Below are 24133 nucleotides of genomic sequence, written 5' to 3'. Positions count from 1 at the left end.
AACAAATAATAATCATAATAATAAAATTTTAACATAGATATTGTATCTTTTGAACTTCAATTATGTTGGATGGTGATAAAAAATATTAATGACAATTACATTAAATTTTTATATTGTAGTAAATAAAAGTTATTTATACAATTATAGTAAAAAAATTACAGTATAATTGATAATGAGTTAAAAAATAAAAAAATAAAAAGTAATTAGATAAAATATATCGAAATAGTATTCTACATAATGAAAATAAACAAGAAATAAAAATATTAAAAAATTAACAAATGTTTACAAACAACTTGAGAGACTATTGAAAAAAATCGTACAAAGGAAAACAAATGTATAATTAAGGGTATGATAAGTTGAAAAATATCTTAGAAATCTAAAAAAACTTTTCAAATATTAACATATATACTTAGTGGTTGAGAAATAACAAATTTTTTTTTAGTGAAATAAAAAAGTTATTCAAATGAAACAAAAACTAATAATAAGAATAATAAGTAAATGATTTTTTTATATATTACCTAGTAAATGAAATGTTTGTGCCATTAAATACTTAAATTGAGAGTATTAAACATTTTCATGTGAAAGAAAAATATACATTAAATAAAAATATTAAAAAATAATAGAAATATTCAAATGTGAGATATAAAAAATTTTAATTAACATACATATTTTTAACATAATTACATAAAGGTTATGATAAGATGAAAAATATAATTGAAATGTGAATGAGTTTCATGACAAACCAAATAGTTAAAATAAATAAAAAATAATATATATATATATATATATATATATATATATATATATATGGTTATTTAATTAATTAGGAATATTTTAATAATTTAAACGGGACGGGTAATATGGTGGGGATATGTACATCCCCATACCCATCTCCATTCCCAATTGAAAAAATCGGGGATTCCCCATAGCCATATCTATACCCAGTCAATGTGGGGATTCCCCGTCAAAACGGGAACGGGTTCAGGCAATACCCATGGACTCCAGTGTCAACAAAAAGGTCCGCCTATGGACACGTGTTATTATTAACGTCAAGTGTCATTCTTTTAACATTATACAAAAAATTCTTTTACTACACAGTTCAAACAAAAGTGGAGAAATGTTCTCCTTTCATGTAAAAAATTGTATGAAATATTCTACCATTTTTTTCTTAATAAATTAAAGTTTTAAAAGTGACGATTATGAGTATAAGGATGAGAGACGGATAATATTTTTGAAAATATTCAATACTTTTCCGATCGTTCTATTTTATTTTTGTGTGAAATGTGGCATGTGTGAAAAATATGTCCAAACTTTAAAAAGAAAAAAATCAAACTAAGCCATAAATGTAAAATTTAGACAAGTATTTTACACTTTTTTGGTCTCCCTAATAATTAATATTATGTGAAAAAAAATTGTAACATTGCTCTTAAAATAGACTAAACAATAACTTTGTCGAGTAATATGACTTGTATAATGTATAAAAGAAAAAAAAATTGTAAGTTAGATATTTTGATGACTTGTATATTAATTTATTCCTCATTCCCAGCGCATATAAGTAAACAAAATTTGAAAAAGAAACCATAATATATGAATTAGTGAGTATGAGAGTGAAAGGCTAAGACTATGTCAAACAATAAGTTGGGTTATTAATATTGTACATATGATAAGTTAATTAGAAAACAAAGAGAAAAAGAAAGTGGAGCCAACAATAGAGACATTCAGAAATATAGGTAAGATATCAATGAGACGCGATCTTGACAAAAAATGTTGGAGGGGCTAAAATAATATAATTTTGAGATTATTAGATTCGATCATTAGTATAATGTTGTAAGAAATGAATTCTCTAACTGAATTGATAATTAGTCTAATGCTTCAAAATATGTATAGAAATAGAGTTTATCTTCTTTTCATCAATAGTTTCTTTTTTATAACATTTAAAAAATTAATTTATTCTTTTATTTTTTATCAATATACTTGTCTTTTGTAAATAACATTAAAAAATAATTTATCATGGTATTTTTTTTATAATTGAGACACATAATTATTAAAAGAAAAATATATTATAATCAAATCATAATGAAAAATCGGTTATGAAAAAACACATAATACATTATTTATTTTTCTTCTATATTCATAAAAAAAATGAATATACAAAAAAGCTCATGAGATAAAAAGTAATGTTTTTTTCGTTATTGAGACAAGAGACAAGAAAGGGATGTGATAAATGAGAAACGAGAGCAAAAATAATGAGTTTGTATCTAACTTTTTTTTTCTTCAAGAACATAAAGAAAACATATGAGAGTAAGAAATGATTATAATATTATAGTGAGAAATTATTACAAATTGTGAAGAACTAAAAAGATAATGAGAAAGAAAATAAAAATTATCTTAAAAAATATTTGGTTTAATTACTCTTTTGATTCATGTTTTGGTTTTAAAATGTTAAATTGATCCTCCAGTTTTTTTAGTTTTAATTTGGTCCCAATTATTGAAAAATTGATATAATTTGATCTTTTACGATAAATTTCGTTAAATTTTTTAAAATAGATCAATGACTTTTTTTTATTAAAATTGAAACTCTTAATATATGGTTTGCTTTGTTGGTGTAATTAACATTATCGTATGATCAATTTTTGACAAAAAGAGGAACCAAAAAAAATTAAGCTTAAATATTTTTATTCTTTTTTAAATTTAATTTTATGTTTTATTATTTATTAACACTAAATTTTGTGCTTTATAAAATAAATGAAAAAATACACAATTTAATTTTCATCAATTTCTAAAATATATTACCTATAATTTAATAAATTTTAAATATATATATATATATATATATATATATATATTATAAATTAAAAAAATTAAAATTTTGGAGGGGCGGGGCACCTCCCTGCCCTATTAAAATCCGCCATTGAGTTCACTATGTTAGGAATCCAAGTGTGAGTCTAAGTCCCACATTGACCAGAAATGAGAAAGTAGAGCACTATATAAGAATAAAGACCCATAAACCCATTGCCTTAAGGTTTTGGGTTGAGAGTGGTGTCAGTATCTTATGTGGTTAGGCTCAGGTCTCATTGGTGTTGTCTCCCTAGTGAAACCCCCTCTGTAAAACCTGACACACTATTTATGAAGAGTGTTTGTAAATTGGATTCAAGTAATTATTGGCTTTGGGTAAGAAGAAATCAAGCTACAAAAAGTAGAAAAGTAAAAGTGATTTAGGGAGTTAGTTAATTGTAAAAATTATTTTGGTTAAATAAAAGTTAACTGTTTATTTAAATATATGATTATGGTTTATTTCTTTAGTACATCTTCAAAGAATGAATAATATTTAAACTTTGTCTCCCATTCTTATTTGTCAATTCTTTTCATTGACATTTTTAATATAAACTTTAAATATAATAATTTGATTATCAAATATATTGAAAATAGGAATAATTGATACTTATATAATAGATTACGATAGAGTAACAGTTTCTTTTAAACATATTCTCATTATAGTGGACCTCTGTCCAAGATTAAAACATAACCATAACTAGTAATTAATTTTGTGTCACCAGAATCAATATGTAATTTACATTAATATATCCTTCAATAATCTTTATAAATTGAACATATTGTCATAACTAGAAGAATCACAAAAAATATTATTACTAGATGACAAAATAGTACTAGAGGTATATTTTTATCTACTTTAGAATATATAACGAATAGATTTTATTTATTTTTATTAAGAGGTATATTAATCATTGCAAGATATTTCCATACATTGAATTATTTTAAATCTGGTTCTCCATTTTTTTTTTAATTCATAAGAGTTTTATCACAACCTTTTGTAAGGAAATATATTTGAGGATATGACAAACAAAATATAAAGTTTCATCTTATATCATTTTAAGCATGCTAGAACTTGTAGAATAACATTAACCATATTAAAACATTTTTTTTTCTTTCGTAGTATCATTAGATTAGTACTATACACTATATAAAGATGTTACTTAAGAAATAATATTATGAGTTTCACACAAAATCTCATTTATAAAGACATGTATTCTCATTTCTAAAGACATATATTCATCACTTTCCGTTTTAATTAATTTTGTACCTCAAAATTATATAATTTGAATAATCTCTAACCAATCTTCTCAACATTTCTAATAATAGTGTATATATATATATATATATATATATATATATATATATATATATATATATATATATATATATATATATATATATATATATCACAACTTATGTTTGTAATGATCAAAGAAAAATTACTAAATATTTTATTACAAGATAAAAGTACTAACTCAAATAAATCATCACAAATATATCATTTACCAACTAAATCACATGTCTAGAAATAATAATTCATTGTAATAAAAAAACCACTTTATAACCTTGTTGAGCGGTAAAAAAGTTTCTAAATTCATAAAAATGAGATTTTCATTTTAAAAAAACAGATGACTTTTAGAAGACAATTTTAATTTTACTTGACCATCACCTCAATTTTTAAAATGAATTTTTTTTTTCAGCACACACATGATCATAAACATGTTGTCAATTAAAATAATTCATTTTAATTTCAATGTCATAAACAATATTTTTAAGTTAATAAATCTTATAAAAATATTATTATCAGTCATATATATATATATATATATATATATATATATATATATATATATATATATATATATATATATATATTAATATAAACTTTTTTTCTTGCAAATGCATAGTTTCATAACTCAATAGTAATTTTAGTACGGCAAATTATTTTATAATTGTTTTCATACAAAACACTTGAAATATATTCATGAGCTAGAACATCTGTATTTATCCATTGTAAGAGTAGAAGATATTAAAGTATAGATTAATATAATAGAAAAAAAATTATCTGTAGACATCACAACAAACAAAATCACTGAGCCAAAATTTAATTTATCTATAGTTTCATTTATTGTTATCAATATAAATAAAAACAATTATATATAATTTTTTAGGCTTAGTTGAGACTGATTTAGTTATAACTATAACACACATTATTTCATATAAAAATATATTTTCAGTCTTCTATTCTATATTGTCTTTAATGTTAGAAATGAATAAGTTTTTCTCCCTAATAATGTTAGAAAATGATTATACAAATAATACTAATAATAATAAAAATATGAATAATGTAATAATAATTATTAGAGCAATAATAATACTGACATGTATATGAATGAAAGAATATTAATCGAACCCAACAATTCTTACAACAATAAGATATAACAAGTAAATGAGGAAAGGAAATAAAAATATCATGGGTTGAGACACGCAGAGCGTTGTCCTTAAAGAAAAATGTCTACTGCACATGACATGTACTTCTCTAAATCTTTTATGAACATCAATGTCTTAAAAGATAATATAGATAAAAATACAAAACAATTGTAATAAATTTGATTAAATAAAATATTAATTCGTAATAAAAAATATAATCATTAACCATAAATAATATTTATCCGTAAAATTAAAATTCTAAAAAAATATAAATAATTATAAGATAATATTTTAATTATATATTTTATAAATTATATTAGATATTTCCAACACTTTACGCCAATAACTTTTTCAAATAATTGATAGTGAAAACAAAAAGTTGAATAAAAGAAAAAAAATAAAAAATCTTTACAAGTTAGGGTTTTTTATGACTTGTATTTTTCTTCTTGTTTGCTACGGCATAGAATATTCCAGCACATAAGAAAGAAAAAAAAGCTTCATGGCTTGGCCTGATATTGGAGTGAGTGAGTGTGAAGTGAATGGCTAAGACTGAGTCAAACAATGAATTAGATATTTATAGTCAAGCTCTTTCAAATTTTATAAATAAAAAAAAAAAGTAAAAAGAGAAAGAAACAAAAAGAGAGACTTTTAGAAATGTGGCAGCGATAATACATTTAGTGTGACGGTTTATAAAGATTCTTTAAATATATTTGAATATTAATTTCATAAAATAATTCTTTGTTGTCAATTAATTAGAAGAAATCAAGCTAAATAAAATAATAACATCAAAAGTGATTTAAGAAGTTAGTTAATTGCAAAATTATTTTGATTGAAAAAAGTTAACTTGTTTAAATATATGATTCTGGTTTATTTCTTTGTAGATTTTCATATAATAGATTACATGACGAAAATAAATAAGTGGATTTTAAAATAGGTTTGATTTTATGATTTATGTGTGGTGTGTAATTTTGTAACCCATATAATGGATAGGACTTTAAAAGTCTTTTGATTTCATTTTCAGAATTTCCCTGTCACGATGTCCTAATTGAAATAAACAGTAATACCTACGAAAATGAAAAGAATGAAAAACAAGAAAAGGAGTGGAAGAAGAATATTGAAAACCAAATGACAAAAAGACAGAGACTTTGGAATGCCAACATTTTGTGTAGACTTACAATTCAAACAATCCTTTCATACTTTTTTAGCACCTAAATTACGTTTACTTTGCTTCTCTTCTCGTCCTTTAAATTGATACTTTTAAAAGGAATATACAAAATAAAAGATGTTACTCATTTTTTGAAAAGTCAAATTGATTGTAACATTTTAGTGTATAAAATTTAAATTGTTAAATAGATAGCGTATAACTGAATAATGGTTAATAAAAATACGTTTGAGCCCAAATAAAGGCAAAGTAAGTTTATTTATCTAAGTATTTCAAGAAAGATACACAAGAACTCTAATTACCTAAATAAAGGGATCTAAAACTATCGAGAATCTTAGCTAATCTTTAGGCAAAATTACTAACTTAGGTCTCTTTCTTTGAGATTTAATTACTCAAATAATTATTTTTTTACTTTTAATTATTGTTCATGAAAAATTTAATACAAAATATAAGTTTATTAGATTCTTTTTCTTTTACTCCTATAAAATTTTCAAGTATAATTAACTGAATCATGTTTTTACAATTACAGGATACATAAATCCTTTCGTTATCTTTATCTACAAACTAATCATTAAAATCTTAATCCAATCGGAACTAACTTGTAAGATTAGAGATCAAATTTTGTAAGAATCGCAATGACAACAAATTTTACTATAAATATAAATGTTTAATTATTTGTTTTGTCTGTATTTTGGTTGGACGATTTTAAGTTGGTTCCTGTTTTTTAAAAAATTTTAATCATGTTCTAACTTTTAAAAAAGATAATCAACTAGATCTCCATTTTTTATATTTTTTAATATATTTTCTGCAAAAACTTTTGTTGTCACATGTTAAAGACTATGTCAAACAAGAAGTTGGGTTATTAATATTATACATCTTAGAAGTTTATTACAAAACAAAGAGAAAAAGAAAGTGGAGCCAACAATAGAGACATTCAGAAATATAGGTGAGATATTTGGTAAAACCTTCACTATTTATGAAGAGAGTTTTTAAAATGGATTTCAATACTAATTTTGAAAAGTAATTATTGGCTTTCAGTTAGAAGAAATAAAGCTACAAAAAGTAGAACATTAAAAGTGATTTATGGAGTTAGTTAATTGTAAAAATTATTTTTATTAAATAAAAGTTAACTGTTTATTTAAGTATATGATTGTGGTTTATTTCTTTAGTACATCCTCAGAGAATGAAGAGGAGGAATGATGATCTTTTGTAAGGTCTCATAAAAAGAAGATAAAATATTGAGAGGTGAATTTGATTTTATAAAATTTACATAGAAATTAAAATTGATAGACGGGTAGAGCAACTATGAAAAGGTGGTGCAGCTCTCTCTATAAATAGGGTATTTAGTATGTAAGCATAACCCATAACCACTTCTTTCTAATGAAAAAGCACTCGTTTCTTTGTAATTGTTAAAAATGACTTCCTCCTTTTTTATGGTTGTGTTTGCTTATTTGCTTTTTATGTCAAGTTTTGGTGTGTGCAGAGAGACGGTGTGCATTGGAAGTGAGAGAGAGACACTGTTGAAGTTGAAGCATAATCTCACAGATCCTTCAAATAGGCTTTCTTCTTGGAATGCCTCTGTCAATCCCAATTGCTGCCATTGGGATGGAGTTGTCTGCAACAACATTACATCTCATGTTGCAGAGCTTCACCTCACCACTTCACTTCCGGATGTCGATTACAACCTTCCTGATCCATTATATGAAGCAGATTACGAAGAAGCATGGGAAGAGTATAATAGAGTGGCATTGGGTGGAGAGATAAATCCTTGTTTGGTTGATTTGAAGCATTTGAATTACTTGGATCTTAGCGGCAATCATTTTCCAGGTACTCCAATTCCTTCCTTCATTGCAACAATGACTTCTTTAACTCACCTCAATCTTTCTGATGCTGGATTCATGGGGAATATTCCTTCTCAGATTGGAAATCTCTCCAATTTGGTCTATCTTGACCTCTCTTATGTTGCCAACGGAACAATTCCTCCCCAGATAGGGAGTCTCTCCAATTTGCTCCACCTCCACCTCAGAGAAAGATATTATGAAGAATCTTTGTTTCTTGAAAATATTAATTGGCTATCAAGTCTTTCCAAAATTCGTTATCTTACATTGAGCAACATTTGGTCACTTAAAGCAAGTATGCCAATTCCTTCTTTTCTTGGCTCAATGACCACCTTAATTCACTTGGACCTCTCTTTTTCTAGATTCATGGGCAACATTCCTCCCCAGATTTGTAATCTTTCCAATTTGGTGTATCTAGACCTAAGCGATGTTGCCAATGGAACTATTCCCTCTCAAATTGGAAATCTCTCCAACTTGCTCTACCTTAATCTTCATAGTGGTAATTCTATTGACAAAACTTTGTTTATTGGAAATGTTGACTGGTTGTCAAGTCTTACAAAGCTTGAATATCTTAATTTAGGAGGTGCAAACCTATCCCAATCATTTCACTTGCTTCACTCCCTCCCAGCTCTTTCTTCTTTAGTGCACCTAGATTTGTCGAGTTGTACACTTCCCCACTACAATCAACAATCATTTCTTAACTTCTCGTCTCTCCTCACTTTGGATCTTTTTGGGGTTTCTTATCATTCTGGAATCTCGTTTGTTCCAAAGTGGGTGTTTGGATTGAAGAAACTTGTTTCTCTCGTTTCATCTTTTAACTACTTTGAAGGTCCAATTCCTGATGGTCTTCGAAATCTCACACTTCTTGAATATCTTGATTTGCACTCAAATTCATTCTCATCTTCTATACCTCATTGGTTTTATAGTAGTTTTCCTCATCTCAAGTTTTTGGACCTATCAGGCAACAACTTACAAGGAAATATTTATGATGCCTTAGGAAATATGACTTCTCTAGTTACACTTGATCTGTCATACAATCAACTTGAAGGTCCAATTCCAACTTCTTTAGGAAAGGTGACTTCTTTGGTCATACTTGATCTATCACACAATAAACTTGAAGGTTCAATTCCAACTTCTTTAGGAAAGTTGACTTCTCTAGTTCGACTTGATTTATCACACAATCAACTTTCAGGCAATGTAACACTAGATTATTGTGGCAACAAAGGTGATGGAAAACATACAAAATCACTTGGAGAACTTTCATCATTGAGAGTACTTATTTTGTCCTCAAATCAACTTGGTGGAAATCCATTTGAAAGTCTTAGATCACTCTCTAAATTATCAAGTCTTGATATTGATTATAATTGTTTTGAAGGAGTTGTCACAGAGGATCATCTCACGAATCTTACGAGTTTGTATAAGTTTTCTGCACCAGAAAACAATTTGACTTTAAAAGTGGGTTCAAAATGGTATCCTACTTTTCAACTTACTTATTTGGATATGAGTTCTTGGCAATTAGGTCCTAAATTTCCTTCATGGATTCAATCTCAAGACAAACTTAATTATTTAGCGATGCCTAACACGGGAATTTTGGATTCTATTCCCTATTGGTTTTGGAAAACATTTTCTCAAGCTTCTTTTCTAAATCTCTCTCATAATCATATCCATGGTGAGCTTCAGACTACTTTAAAGAATCCAATATCTATAATTGCTGTTGATCTAAGTGCAAATAAGTTAAGTGGCAAATTTCCTTCACTTTCAAATGGTGTGGGATTTTTGGACCTTTCAAGCAATTCATTCTCCAAATCCATGGATGATTTTTTATGTAAAGGTAAAGAGAAGCCAATGAAATTAGAATTTCTCAATCTTGCATCGAATAACTTATCAGGGGAGATACCAGATTGTTGGGACATCTGGCCATATCTATTGGATGTAAATTTACAAAATAATAATTTTGTTGGAAACATTCCCCAATCCATGAGTTCCTTAATAGAGCTAGAATCATTAAGCATCCGTAAAAACTTGCTCTCGGGAACATTTCCTACAATTTTGAAAAAGACCAATAAATTGATTTTGTTGGATCTTGGAGAAAATAATTTTTCAGGAACAATTCCAACTTGGGTTGGAGAAAGATTTTTAGATATGAAGGTTCTTATCCTTCGATCAAATAGATTTTCGGGTCACATTCCTAATAAAATATGTGATATGAGTCTTCTTCAAGTGTTAGACCTTGCACAAAATAATCTGACTGGAAACATACCTACTTGTTTTAATAGTTTGAAGACCATGACACAGATGAACAAAAGTACAAAAGCTCTTATCTATTGTGAAGCTGTAAACTCTACATCTGAGTATTCATCTTATACTATAGTCAGCGTTCTTCTTTGGTTGAAAGGAAGAGGAGATGAGTACAAAAACTTTCTGGGGCTGGTAACAAGCATTGATTTGTCAAATAACAAATTAGTAGGAGAAATACCGAGAGAAATCACATATTTAAATGGTTTGATATTTTTGAACTTGTCCCACAACCAACTTATTGGTCACATTCCACAAAATATTGGTAATATGGGATCATTGATGTCCATGGATTTCTCAAGGAATAAACTTTCTGGTGAAATTCCTCCAACCATTTCAAATTTGAGCTTTCTAAGCATGCTAGACTTGTCTTATAATGGGTTGAATGGCAAAATTCCAACAGGAACTCAGTTGCAAACCTTTGATGCCTCAAACTTTATTGGCAACAATCTTTGTGGCCCACCACTACCCATCAGTTGCAGCTCCAATGACAAAAGCTATGATCACAATGGCAAAGGGAGTGATAGACATGGAGTGAACTTATTTTATGTGGGCATGACATTTGGATTTGTGGTGGGATTTTGGATAGTAGTTGGTCCTTTGATCATTTGTAGATCATGGCGTTATGCCTATTTTCATTTCCTTGATCATGTGTGGTTCAAACTTCAATATTTTTTCTAATGTCAGTACAATATATCTAATGTGGTGAAAAATAAAGTTATTATAAAACATGGAAGTTAATTTGAACTACTCTGTATTGCATAGTTGATCAAATTTCCAGGTAATTTATGTTTTGTTTGATTTATTTTCAAATATGAGAGTGTTATTTATTTAAATTACTAGTGGATTTCAAAGCTAAAGAATCTACATGTCCAACTTATTATGGATAAATTCTAGCTAATTTAACAAATTGCAATCTGTTGTTAGAAAATTTAGACAGTGTGAACTTAATTTGAACCATGTAGAACTCTTGTTGAAAAGAATTGAAGCAATATATTTAATGAGTTGCTTGGGTTTTAGATACTCAAAGGCATTCGTATTCAAATTTATAGATGGTTATAATTTCTTTCTCAATAGCAAGATTCAAAGGCATTATAAAAGACTACTTTCTTTCTCAACAGCAAGATTCAAATACTTTGTGAACGTTTAGTTTTGGATGTAGCATTTTTAACTTTATCTCTTATTTTTTAAATTTAGTCCATTTTATTTTAACATTTTACATATAAACAGGAGAAAAATGAGACTCTGATATAAAGGTCTAATGACACCCATTGGAACTCTGTGTTGAATATGCAAAATTGTGTTCTCTGCATTTGATAGACTTTTGATCAAAGATATGTAAAAAATTCTCATACATTGGATTAATCGGAGGAGTACTGCTTTCATTAATTGGTATTGTTAGTTTCAGTTTTCATTGTTAAAAGGTAAATGTTGAATGCCGTAAATAAAAGCTTATAAAAGAAAAGTGATTCATGAAAGAGGTAGAGAGTAAAGAAAAGTAGTAATGGAAAGGAAGCAGATGCAGGATAAAATAGGTTAGTTTGATTGATTTGTGTTGTCCTCTATAATTTATAAATGGATTGAGAAAGTGCTTAATATCTATAAAAAAAAAAAAAAAAACCATTGAAATCATTACATTGTGAACATTTGAGAAACATTGAAAACTATAATCTATTGTGCCCTCTATGAAAGACCAATTCCATCTATGTATTGAGAAATGAAAGGTGCTCAATTCTGTTTCATACATGATAGTCTTCTTTTGACATTAAAGATTTTCTGTGTCTGCAATATTTTTAAGGACACCTCTCCCTGTTTTTGTAATATTTTTTTTTTTCAAAACTGGTCATCTTTTGAATCTAATTTCAAGAACCATAAGAGTAAGGTGTTTGGGAATTAGCTCCTAGAACGTATTTAATAAATTCCAAATTAATCTATAATTTATGATCACTGAATGGAGAGTGATTTGTTCTGAAAATTAATTGTTTTTCTCTTTCGTTCTTTCTACATAATTTTTCTCGTATTGTTTATTGTTTGTGATTTACACTAGTTTTTCATTTGAAAAGTCTAGATCTAAATTTCCGTTTGGAGGACCAACAAGAAGTGTGGACTATTCTTCTAAATATAATTACTCCTTGTATTTGGTTCAATTATGAAAAAAAAATGGTTTTCTTTATTTGTTTAAAATCAATGGGGTTAAGCTACAAATATTATGCTGATAAAATAAATAATTGAAATGAAAAATAAAATAAAAAATTAAAACATAGCAAACTAATAAGAAATGTTAAAAAAACTTACAATATCTAACATGACATAAAAAATTGTATATTTAAATCTTATGAGCTCAACAGCCACTACAGGAATTATTAGATTTAGTAACATTTTTCTATTACATTTATCTTAAATGTTACCTTATGAATAGTTATAGTAATACTTTTAGAAAATGTTATCCTAAGTAATTAAAAATGTTACCTTATCAATAGTTATAGTAATACTTTTAGAAAATGTTATCCTAAGTAATTAAAAATGTTACTATGATATTGTAACATTTTTAAATAAATGTTACTATAAATAAATAAATAATTTTCATTTTTTTACCTTAATTTTAAAATTTTAAATATTTAAATATTTTTCATTTTTCATTTCCTTTTTAAATATTTAAATTCTACGTGGTTTCAAATCTTTTAAATTAATATTTTAATTCATTTAACATAAATTTAATAGTTTTAACAACGTTTTTTTACTTTTCTTAAAAATGTTATCCTATCTATACTTAGTCATACTTTTTAAAAAAGAATTCCTGTAGTTATGTATATTTAGTCATACTTTTTAAAAAAGAATTCCTGTAGTTATCAAAAGTAACGATACCTAACAATCTAAAGTCTCGTATATTTCTTTTCAAACCAAACCTTCCGTACGTAGTGTTACCAAAACATCTCCTGTGTTGCTCGAAACATCTTCCCGTGTTGCTCGAAACATCTTCAACGATTTTTCTTCAAACTGTCCTTAATAGTGCTTGAGTCATCTTCATCGTTGCTCGTCCTTCGCAACCTGCTTCTTGAAGGCATTGACTTCCATTTCCATCTTCTGGTATTCAAAATCTTCTTCCCATACACCTCTTTCAATTTCGCGAAACCTAATGGATCTTCCAAATTTTTCATATTCTTTTCCTCTAATTTCAATATATCTCTTTATTATTAAGAAATTATTGATTCACTATTTTAATTTCTCTTCACATCAGCACAAATCGGTGAAGCATCCCAAAATAGGAGGGATTTCTCTGCATTTTTGAAGATTTTGTGAAGGTTAGTAAATCTCTGCAATCGGTAAAGCAATTTATGACTTTCTTTGTTGGTGGTTCAGACGTTGAGATCTGCCATTATGAGTATAGAATTATAGATTGCTATTTTGTTGCTTCTCTTTGAGTATGGGCTTGTAGTCCATAGCGTGAATTGGTGCTTGTAACCTTCTGTGGTGTCTTATTTGTTCTCTTTCTTCAAATGTACTCTTGGGATCATAGCAACCAAGTAGAAATTCCCAAACTTCTCCCCTAATAGATGGACTCCCTGATTCAAAAATTTTAATAAAACAACCATCAATGCTCAACTCAGGAAAAAAAGGAGGAAGATGTTTCACAAGAAGAATGCATATGAGAATATGTGGAAAAAGGAATTTCAATTTTATCCCAATCAACAATATCTTGAAAACTGCAGTTGGCAGAACTTGGCCAGCTTGATTTATTTTTGATAATTAGTTGTCTGTACTTCAATCTCAGCCATGATAATGGAATCTCATGCTTTAAAGAGAACCAAATTATACCCATACCAAAAAGTTGTTAGATTCCAAGAGTCAGTTCAACCGTACAAAACAGACAGCCTTATGTTTTCCAGCTAGCCAGAGTTCCCCATGGCACTCAGTACACCATTACGGAATGTAGGAGAGACTAATTTCCATATCCTCAAACATATTGAACCAGCATTTTAACTATAAAAAACAATTACCCCACGGTAGATTCGGCTTAGAGTCTTGCCTATATCTAGATACCCTTCTTGAGTAAATGTAGCATGCCACTATCTTGCACTTAGTGTTTTACTAGCCTGGACCACATAACAAAAAGAAGTTCAAAATAAATGAACATTGTATAAGTATCACGAGATTAGAAATTCAACTAACTGTACTAGTTCTCAGCTGAAGGCAAATGATTAACAATAACAATTAGAATTTAATCTGTTAATAATTTGAAAAAGAGCTTGAAAGGTGTCTTAGTAATTAAAACACACATGATATAGAAGTTTATCTTTCTGAATAAAAGGTGTGAATTAATAGATTGGAAGATAGCAATGGAATAGTTGTGTATCCTATTGTTTGTTTGTTACTTTTTCCGATTTGGTGTACTTCCCAAATATATCAACACTGGGATCTTTCTCTTGAAGAGGACCACCACTTTCATTTTCCAATCTTCAATCACCTCGTTGTTGCATGGTTAATTTTTGTTTATTCCATTAAACCCCACTTGGTTAATTTTTTGTGTTCTTATTACATTACATCATGCACTGGCATAAAGTTAATGGTCATTTTTTTATCATTTTCTACACAATAATAAATTTTTTCATTGTGGAAATAGGAAGAATCCAAAGAAATGAAGTTTTCCTAATGTAGGACGTAATGGTGGGGCAACGAGTAGAGAAGAGAGAAAACTCTGCAAAAAGAGAACTGAACATACCAAAGTTTTACAATTACTTCATCTATATATTATTTTTTTATACAATCCTATCCTTTCGTTGTTTTCTTTTGGATAATGAACTATGGAATAAAATAAAAACACACATCCCACCACTCCTATCTTTATATGTTCCTCTGAATCATGCAAAATTAAAGTATTGTGTACCAAAGTTGATGTGAAAAAACAGAGTCTTAAAATCTGAAGTGAAGTGAAGTGAAGTGAGGTGATGGTGAAATAGAAACCACATAGCTTGAACAAAATGGGACAACGTTAAAAGTCCCTGGTACAAGACAAGGGTGTAAATCTTGTGTCAAAATATTTTCTAAGTCTTTAATATATATATATATATATATATATATATATATATATATATATATATATATATATATATAATAGATCAATGGTAAAAAACAGAGTGTGGATGATGCTTTTTCCAAACATGGTCTTATTATTTATTGTGAAGCTCAGTTTTTCTTTATATTCTTTCTGTAGTTTTAACTTTTGGCTAACTTAGATTTCATATTATCTTTATTCGTTAGTTTCTCTTAGCCACAAGAAGTTATATTATATAAAAGAAATTCATATTTGTTATTCTACAATCACATAAGAAGACCGTTTTATGATGTCCAAAAATTGTCAATGATTTTTTTCTTCTTTGTTTATTATATTTTGTTCAAAATTTAGATGTAATTTTAAGTGTCATATTAAATAAAATAAAAAAATTGAATAATATATAAAGAATAAAATTTATAAATTGATTTTCTTATGTTTGTTTTAAGTTGAAGATAGTACTAATTCTTTCTTATATTGATTTTTTGAGTGATATATTTTTTGGACCACAAAGTTGAAACAATTATCTAATTCAATTATGTCTTTTACAGCAATTATCTTAACAGTAGCTGAAACAATATTATCAAGGAAAATTAACGAGAAAACCAGAGTCATGGACAAAAGTTGGATGTGTCAACCAAGATCTTCTGGCAGGTACTTAGATGGTTTAAACAAGTTTCTCGACTTTGCATTTAGTAATGCAGCACAAGGTGATCAAATTTTGTGTCCATGCAAGAATTGTAATAATTGTTGTTGGAGTAACCGAGCAGAAGTGTATGAACACTTAATTTGTGATGGATTTGATAAAAGATATGATAAATGGATTTTTCATGGGGAAGGTGGATCTTCAAAAGTGGATAAAGGAAAGACTAATATGCATGATAATTTGGATGAACTTTTAGAGGATACTTTCATGATGCCTGAGTGTGATTTTGATGACATATTGGATGAAGACGAAGAGTTTGATGTAGAAATGGTGAGGATTTACAATTTAGTACGTGATGCTCGTCAAGAAGCATACCCGGGTTGTAAAAAATTCTCAAAACTATCAATCATTGTTCGTTTACTCCATATTAAGAACCTTTATGGGTGGAGCGATGTATCATTTAGTGCGTTACTACTATTGCTCAAAGAATTGCTTCCTGAAAACTCTTCTTTGCCAGTAACATTCCAAGATTGCAAATACATAATCAAAGAGTTAGGTTGTAGTTATGAAAAAATCCATGCTTGTCCTAATGACTGTATCCTATTTTGGAAAGAGCATGAGAATGAAGATAAATGCCCCAAGTGTGGTGCTTCAAGATATAAAGAGAGAGGGTGTCTAAATCTTAAGAAGAAAGTTTCTTGCAAGGTAGTTTCTCCCCCGGTTCCAGCCAAAGTGTTGAGGTATTTTCCTCTTAAACCGAGGATCAAGAAGTTATATATGTCATAAAAAACTGCTGATTCAATGAAATGGCATGAGAGGGGTCGTACTAATGATGGAAAATTAAGGCATCCTGCAGATTCACTTGCTTGGAAAACTTTTGATTCACTACATCCTGATTTTGCATTGGATCCACGAAATGTGAGGCTTGGGTTAGCAAGTGATGGATTTAATCCATATAAGACAATGAGTAGCAAATATAGTATTTGGCTGGTTGTTCTGATGTCATACAACCTACCTCCATGGGCCTGCATGAAGCAACCTTATTTGATGTTATCTTTACTTATTCCAGGTCCTTCTTCCCCTAAAAGTAGCATAGATGTCTATTTAAAACCTCTAGTTGATGAGCTAAAGGAGTTATGGGAGAAAGGATTTGAAACCTATGATGCCTCTAGTAAGCAATATTTTAATGTTCGAGCTGCATTACTTTGGACTGTGAGTGATTTCCCTGCCTATGCTATGCTATCAGGTTGGCGTACTAGTGGAAAGTTGGCGTGCCCTGTGTGTAACTATGATACATGGTCCAAGTACTTGCCGAAAAGTAAAAAGATGTGCTACATGGGTCATCGTAGATTTTTGGACTCCAATCACAAATGGCGGAAAAATAAGAAGTGTTTTGATGGCTATGAAGAATTTAGAGTTGCTCCAGTTCCATTATTAGGTTCTACTATATTGGAAAAAATTGGCGAAAAAGAGAATTTATTTGGAAATCCTCAAAAGAGGAAAAGAAATAATGTTGATCCATGGGTCTAATATTTGTTACCACCTGCACGATTTACTCTTTCATCAAAAGAAAAGGATATCTTTTGTGGCATCTTGAAAGGAGTGAAGCTTCCAGAAAATTATGGGTCTAATATTTCTAATTGTGTTCAACTTGAGCAGCAAAAACTTCTTGGGCTTAAAAGTCATGATTTTCATATTCTGATGCAAGACTTACTTAAAATAGCAGTACGAAGAGTTTTACCAAAAGAAGTCGCAAGAGTTTTAATTAAGTTAAGCTCATTCTTCAAGATTTTATGCTCCAAAGTTATCAATGTTGAATTATTTGAATGTTTGGATGTTGAAATTGCATTGATTCTTTGCGAATTGGAAAGAATTTTTCCTCCATCTTTTTTTGTTATAATGGTTCATCTATCAATACATTTAGCATACGAAGCTAGAATTGCAGGACCCGTGCATTACCGTTGGATGTATCCAATTGAGAGGTAATTTGATTTATAGTTTTTTGATTTTGCAGGTTTCTTCTTATATTTGTACTTAAGTTTTATACTTTTATGCTTATAGGTTTCTTCTTAAGTTAAAGAACTATGTGCGTAATAGACGTTATCCAGAGGGTTCTATTGCAGAAGGCTATATAGCAGATGAATGTTTGACATTTTGTTCAAGGTACTTAGATGACGATATCCAAACAAAATTCAATAAACCAGCAAGGAGTTTAGATGGTCCTGTAGGAGATGGAGTCATGACAAGTTTGGATCCTCTTACATGGGAGCAAGCTCATCGATATGTGTTATTCAATTCAGAAGCTATCAAACCATTTCTCAAGTAAGAAGATATGCATACTCGAGAATACATATTATTAGTACACTTTATTATAGTTTACTTAACATATATAGCATATTCAATTTTTTTATGTAGGCAACATGAAGAATTTGTTTTCAGTCACAATCGTCAAGGTTCAACAAGAAAATGGAATAAGGCTAACGATCAATGTCTTACTTTTCATGAATGGTTTGAAGATCGAGTAAGGAATTTAGATGTTAGTGAAGATGTTAAATGGTTGTCTAAAGGGCCAAATACAGTTGCGAGAAGATTTTCTGCATATGCAATAAATGGCTACAAGTTTGTCATTGAAAGTCGTGAAAGAAAAACACAAAATTCAGGGGTTATGGTTGTTTCATCTACAGTCAAGTTTAGAAGCAAGAAAGATGAAAATCCGTTGGTAGAAAATGTTACCTACTATGGAGTTTTGAAAGACATAATTGAATTGGATTACTACGGACATTTCAAGTTTGTGTTGTTCAAATGTCATTGGTTTCAAATTAAACAAGATGGTTTTGGATTGGTACTCATAAATTTTCAGAGGTTGATCTATGAAAATGATCCTTTTGTATTTGCATCTCAAGTAAAGCAAGTGTATTATACAAAGGATCCAAATGATGATTGGCATGTTGTTACTAACACCACCCCTAGAGATTTGTTTGATATATATGGTGATCTAGAGAATGAAGATGTGGAAAAGCACTTGGATGATCAATTAAGAAGTCCAATGTTTGATCAATTTACGGTTAATGAAGATGAAAATATTTGGTTTAGGGACGATGTACCTGGAACAACCATTGATGCAAGTTTAATAGATGAAGAAGAAACAAGAGAAGAACCTAGACAAGAGTCCCTTGATGATTGAGTTTAGTATTTAAATTGTTTATGTTTTTATTTTTTTTACAGTGGTACAATAAGGGCAAGAGGTAAAGTTTCATGGGCTGCCAGCTCAATGGAAGATACCCTTAATGATCAAGAAGTTCAAACATACACCAAAAAGCGTAAGGCTTCATGGCCAAGTGGATCAATGACTGAAATTCTTAATGAGCTAGAGGAGACAGCATCAAGTCCTTGCCTAACACCCCTGGCGCCCTATTTGATTAACGATGATAGTAAGTGTAAAGTACTTGATAATATATATTCTTTAGAAAAAAAATACAAAAACAAGATTATTCTTTTGTCATTTATTAAAACAGGTCTTGTTATCAAGAAGAAAAGGGGTTCAACAAAGTGTCTTAAGACTCATGGTTTGAGTCATGAAGATCGCATTCAAGTTAGACTGAATATTCTTGGCCAACCTATTGGTCAATATAGGGCTGCCTTGAGCTCTTATTTGGGAACATTGGCTAGGAATGCACACATTGCTCCTTTGACATACACAACTTGGAGAGAGTTGAAAGATAATTGGGAGGATATGTGGCAAACAGTCAAGGTATCATTTTTTTTTCTTATCATTGATATATGCTTTCTATTTATTTATGAATTGATTTTGGACGAAGATTAAACATTAAATGTCAATATATTAGTGTTAAGAGCTATACAAATTTGTCACTATTTTTGGATCATTTTCAAGATAAGATAACATTATTTATTTTTTTATGATGAAGACAAAGCAACTTATACTTGCTTTCTATTTTTTTATTTTGAACACACAAGTTATTTCTGAATTGATATTAATGTTAATTCAAATATGTTTTGGTGTAGTCAAAGTTTGATATAGAAGAACGTGGTAAAAAGTGGGTCTTGCAAAGTATTGGTTCAAGTTGGAGGACTCACAAATGTCGCTTGAAAAAGAAGTTCTTTAAGCCAAACATGAAGGAGGAGTACAATTTAAAGAATCGACCATCCATTATTCCACTTGAACAGTGGAAAATACTTCTTAAGTTTTGGAAATCTAACATGGCTAAGGTAATAGTAATTTATAGTTTATTTTTAGCTATGTTATTTCCTCCTTATGCGATAGAGGTGCTATTTTTTTTCTGTTTGTTGGTATTGGATGTTAATTCTCATATTAATTAGATGTTGAATTGTACAAATTTGATATTTTTTTCTACCTTTTAGCTGGGTTACTTTCTTACTTTGTGATAAAAATTTTCCTTTGCTAATGTGGTGTTTTTATTTTAAAGGAACGTAGTGAGAAGAATAAAATTAGCAGAGCACAGTATACATTTGTCCATACCACTGGATCAAAAACTTTTGCAGAAATTCGTGAAGAAGAGGTAAGAAAACTAGTTAAGGACAATTTTCTTGTGCTTTTGTAGGAAGATTGGTTGAACTAATCTTACATATTTTAATTTTAATAGAGGATGAAGAATGTTGATGCTAAAGAGCCCTCCCGTGTAGAAATGTTCCTTTTGACACATAAGCCAAAGGATGGAAATAAGACAAAGGATGGAACAAGTAGAATTGTTGTATGAACATCTCTATCATTTATACTTAATTTTGTTTGACACTTATAATTCTTTCAAATTAAGTAGATGTGCTTTGATTTTCAGTCAGAGCTTGAGGAGGCCATTACTTTACACCCAGAAGCAGAGGAAAGCACAACTCAGGATGATTTATTTTCCCAAGTCTTGGGTAAAGAGAGACCTGGCTCTGTACGCACATATGGAAAAGGGGTTGCACCTACAGATTTATGGGGAACTAAGTCTACAATTGAAATCCAGAAAATAATAGATGAAGTCAAAAGGAATGCTAGAGTAGAGATGCAAGAGGAGATGCAAGTAAAATTACAAGAACAAGTGGAAGCCATCAAAACTGAAATGTTTACTGGTTTTAAAACATTTTTGGCTCAGCTGCAGACATGCTTTCCAACAGTAGCAATTCCAGAATTTTCTAGCATGTGGAATCCAAATATAAATGAAAGAGATATGAAGGTATGGTTTTATACAACATCATTTTAGGTCACTGTTTGTTCGTTTATTGTAAATATATGCATCCTTGTAAATTTGTTTCATTTTTTCTCTTCAAATTTAGGACAAAATTAACTCTCATAGGAAGAAAAAGCGGAAGGAGGAAAAGGCTCAAAAGAAGCTTGTTGAAAGGTAAATTCATCACATCTAACATCAATTAGTTGTGTTTTTAGTTTGTTAATGAGGTTATGCCTAATTTTTCTAGTGTTGAGGTTATGCCTCTTCTACCAGAGGAATCTATGGATGTTGAAATTCCCGAGGAGGACCTGGATTTCTAGTGTTGAGGTCAAGCCATACTATTGTAAGGATATATATAGATTGTAACCTTTCTGAGAATGAAGGAACAATAGAATTTTATGAAAACACGTTCATGGAGATGGAAAACCTTAAAATACTATTTAATAAAAGTGAATCTACATTTTGCAGAGGTCATGTTTACTGAAGATCAAACATATAACAGCCTAGGAAGGCGCATATTTGATGTCTACATTCAGGTAAATTATCTCAAACTTTTGTAGTTTTGATGTCTACATTCAGGTAAAAGCAAAAATCCATGGTTTCTGGTTATAAAGTACTAATTTGATGTGATGAGTTTTGAAAAGAACTGAGAAAATCCAAAATGCAATTCTAAAATTGCATTAAAGGGTATAAATTTTGTATATTTGTTGATGGAGATTGGTATCAGGTGTGTTTATGGCATCACAATCGAGCATGATAGCATGTGGGTCTCATGACAGTGGCTTCTCTTCTGATAGGATTAAGATGCACACTGTTCAAAGTCACAATTGTTCAGGTCATTTTCCCTTTAATATTTTTTTTATTTTTTTTTCTACTTTTCAGGTCATTTAAAGGTAAATAGTTTGCATGATCATGATCTTGCATGTGGCAGGCAGCTCTACCTCAGGGAATTGTTCCTTTTGTTTTTGCCAAAGAATATAATGTTCATCCAGCTTGACTGATGAAAGTTTGAAACTTCCCTTAGGTTAATAAACCCTATTTGTGAATTTGAGTCCTGTCTGTTGTAAACCTTTGTTTTGTGGTTGAAGATTTTTTACATTTTTGTGTCTTCAATCTCAATTGTTCTATTGGATTTTGAAATATTGGGTCTTGAATGCAGGCTGAAATGAGAAGGCAGAGGAAAAAGCAAGTATGCTCTTTAGTGTTTTATCTGATATACTTGAAACTGTATTGAATTGACATGTATTCATTAAAGAATAGAACTTATATTTATTTATTTTTTTCCTCTTAGAAACATGGATTCAACCTTAGACAACCTTAGACAGAAGTTTAGTTTGAGATAAGAATTATACTAAACCGTGTTTTAATTGCAATCTATACTCTCTTTTGGGATTAGTTTTGTCTGTAGTCATTCTTTTCTGCTGCTTGAACTTATTTACTTGCCCTTATCAACTAAACTCTACGATACTAGTGTCCATGAATTCTATTGTACAGAGCATAAAATAAAATGTGATGTCATCTACATTGTCCCTACTATGATACCTATTGAATGAATCTACCTTACTTGCACTACACTTTCATATATTCTTAACTTACACTTTATACATACCAATGTATTGAATCTGCTGTTTATGATATCTACGGGAATCTTTGTATAACTTCTAGTGAAGTGTTGTTTTTTCATGAACTCGGTGCCTAGATTTTATAATCTTCACTAGCAGAATTTCTATATAACATCTCTTGTGATGAAATAGTCTCTTATCTTCATGTTTTGCTAGCCTAATAGTTTCTTATTTCTTTTTTGAAGAAACAGATCTATATAATTTATATACCAAGAATGGCCTCAAGAAGTAGTAATAGCAGAAAAATGATATAACCAAGTTTGAAACCTTATGTGTACTGATATAACAAGTGTTATCTTTTTTTTATATGATGATTATCAATCTGATCTCTATGTTCTTTAATTTCATTTCATGTAGCTCATGGAGTACATCATTCCAGTTGAAGTGATGCCTAAACCCAGAAAAAAACTTCGGAGAGTAAATTCAGCTCAATCATTGTGATGTCTTTTTCATCACTCGTCTCATCAACAAACTAGACTGCTTTGTGACTTGGTGTAGATATAAGGGGGAAGATTTAAGAGATTCAATGTCATTGCAGTTGCAGGTTCTTGGAGTTACATTGTATAGAAAAGAAAGAATAGCTGGAGCCAATTAATCCAAGTAATTTGATTCAACCTGAAAGTAATTTTCCACTGATCCACTGTTTGTGGAAGTTCCATGGCTCTGGGTGGGTTTTGTGAGGATTAGGCCTTGTAGGAAGAGATGAAATAAAAATTTGTGGTGTGATAATTTGTGCAATTTGGATGTGATGATTAGTGGATGAGTACATTGTGAGAGGATTGGATGAATAGTGTTCAGCAGATTTCATGTACACTGCAATAGATTGAAAGATCACCTGAATGTCACATGATTATGACAAGTTACTTTTTCAAAAGTATCTTATCACTTTACCTCTCCTTTAATAATTAAGATAAGTGCTGATTTAAATATTTCTTTAAAATATAATGGCTTGTTTCCCTTTGTATTTCACAACCTCTCTTACATCTTATCCCCACTCCAAAATGAACTTACCTTAAAAGGCTATGATTGTTTTGGGCAGGAATCTGAAAGCTAATGCAGCTGGATT

The 24133-nt window shown here is 29.5% G+C and overlaps 2 protein-coding genes across 16 annotated transcripts; both read left to right on the top strand.

Moving 5' to 3' along the window:
* The first annotated feature begins 7808 nt into the window (after positions 1-7808).
* On the top strand, positions 7809-11310 carry LOC114181734 (receptor-like protein EIX2). The gene has a single exon (XM_028068270.2). It carries the CDS (start codon positions 7843-7845, stop codon positions 11239-11241), a length of 3399 nt encoding a protein of 1132 aa, XP_027924071.1. The 5' UTR covers positions 7809-7842; the 3' UTR covers positions 11242-11310.
* A 2111-nt stretch (positions 11311-13421) lies between these two features.
* LOC114181824 (uncharacterized) lies at positions 13422-23941 on the top strand. Of its 15 annotated transcripts, none has more exons than XM_085672670.1 (15): positions 13429-13647; positions 13799-13862; positions 16162-16264; positions 19482-19687; positions 19772-20007; positions 20280-20483; positions 20702-20794; positions 20879-20986; positions 21071-21451; positions 21552-21619; positions 21700-21788; positions 21914-21981; positions 22173-22280; positions 22605-22634; positions 23425-23941. In XM_085672670.1, coding segments are annotated over exons 3-12 (1428 nt in total). In that variant the 5' UTR covers positions 13429-13647; positions 13799-13862; positions 16162-16223; the 3' UTR covers positions 21916-21981; positions 22173-22280; positions 22605-22634; positions 23425-23941. The 15 variants fall into 15 exon arrangements, with proteins under 15 accessions (XP_027924213.1, XP_085528798.1, XP_085528799.1 ...); XM_085672676.1 differs by having other exon boundaries at positions 13430-13647; positions 21719-21788; XM_028068408.2 differs by having other exon boundaries at positions 13430-13647; positions 21693-21788.
* The last annotated feature ends 192 nt before the right edge of the window (positions 23942-24133 follow it).

This window comes from Vigna unguiculata, chromosome 4 (assembly GCF_037176805.1).
Source record: "Vigna unguiculata cultivar grain cowpea cultivar isolate G323 ecotype 2 chromosome 4, ASM3717680v1, whole genome shotgun sequence".
Lineage (NCBI taxonomy): Eukaryota > Viridiplantae > Streptophyta > Magnoliopsida > Fabales > Fabaceae > Vigna > Vigna unguiculata.
The sequence above is the reverse complement of the archived record's forward strand: the minus strand, read 5'-3'. Positions and strand labels throughout refer to the sequence as shown.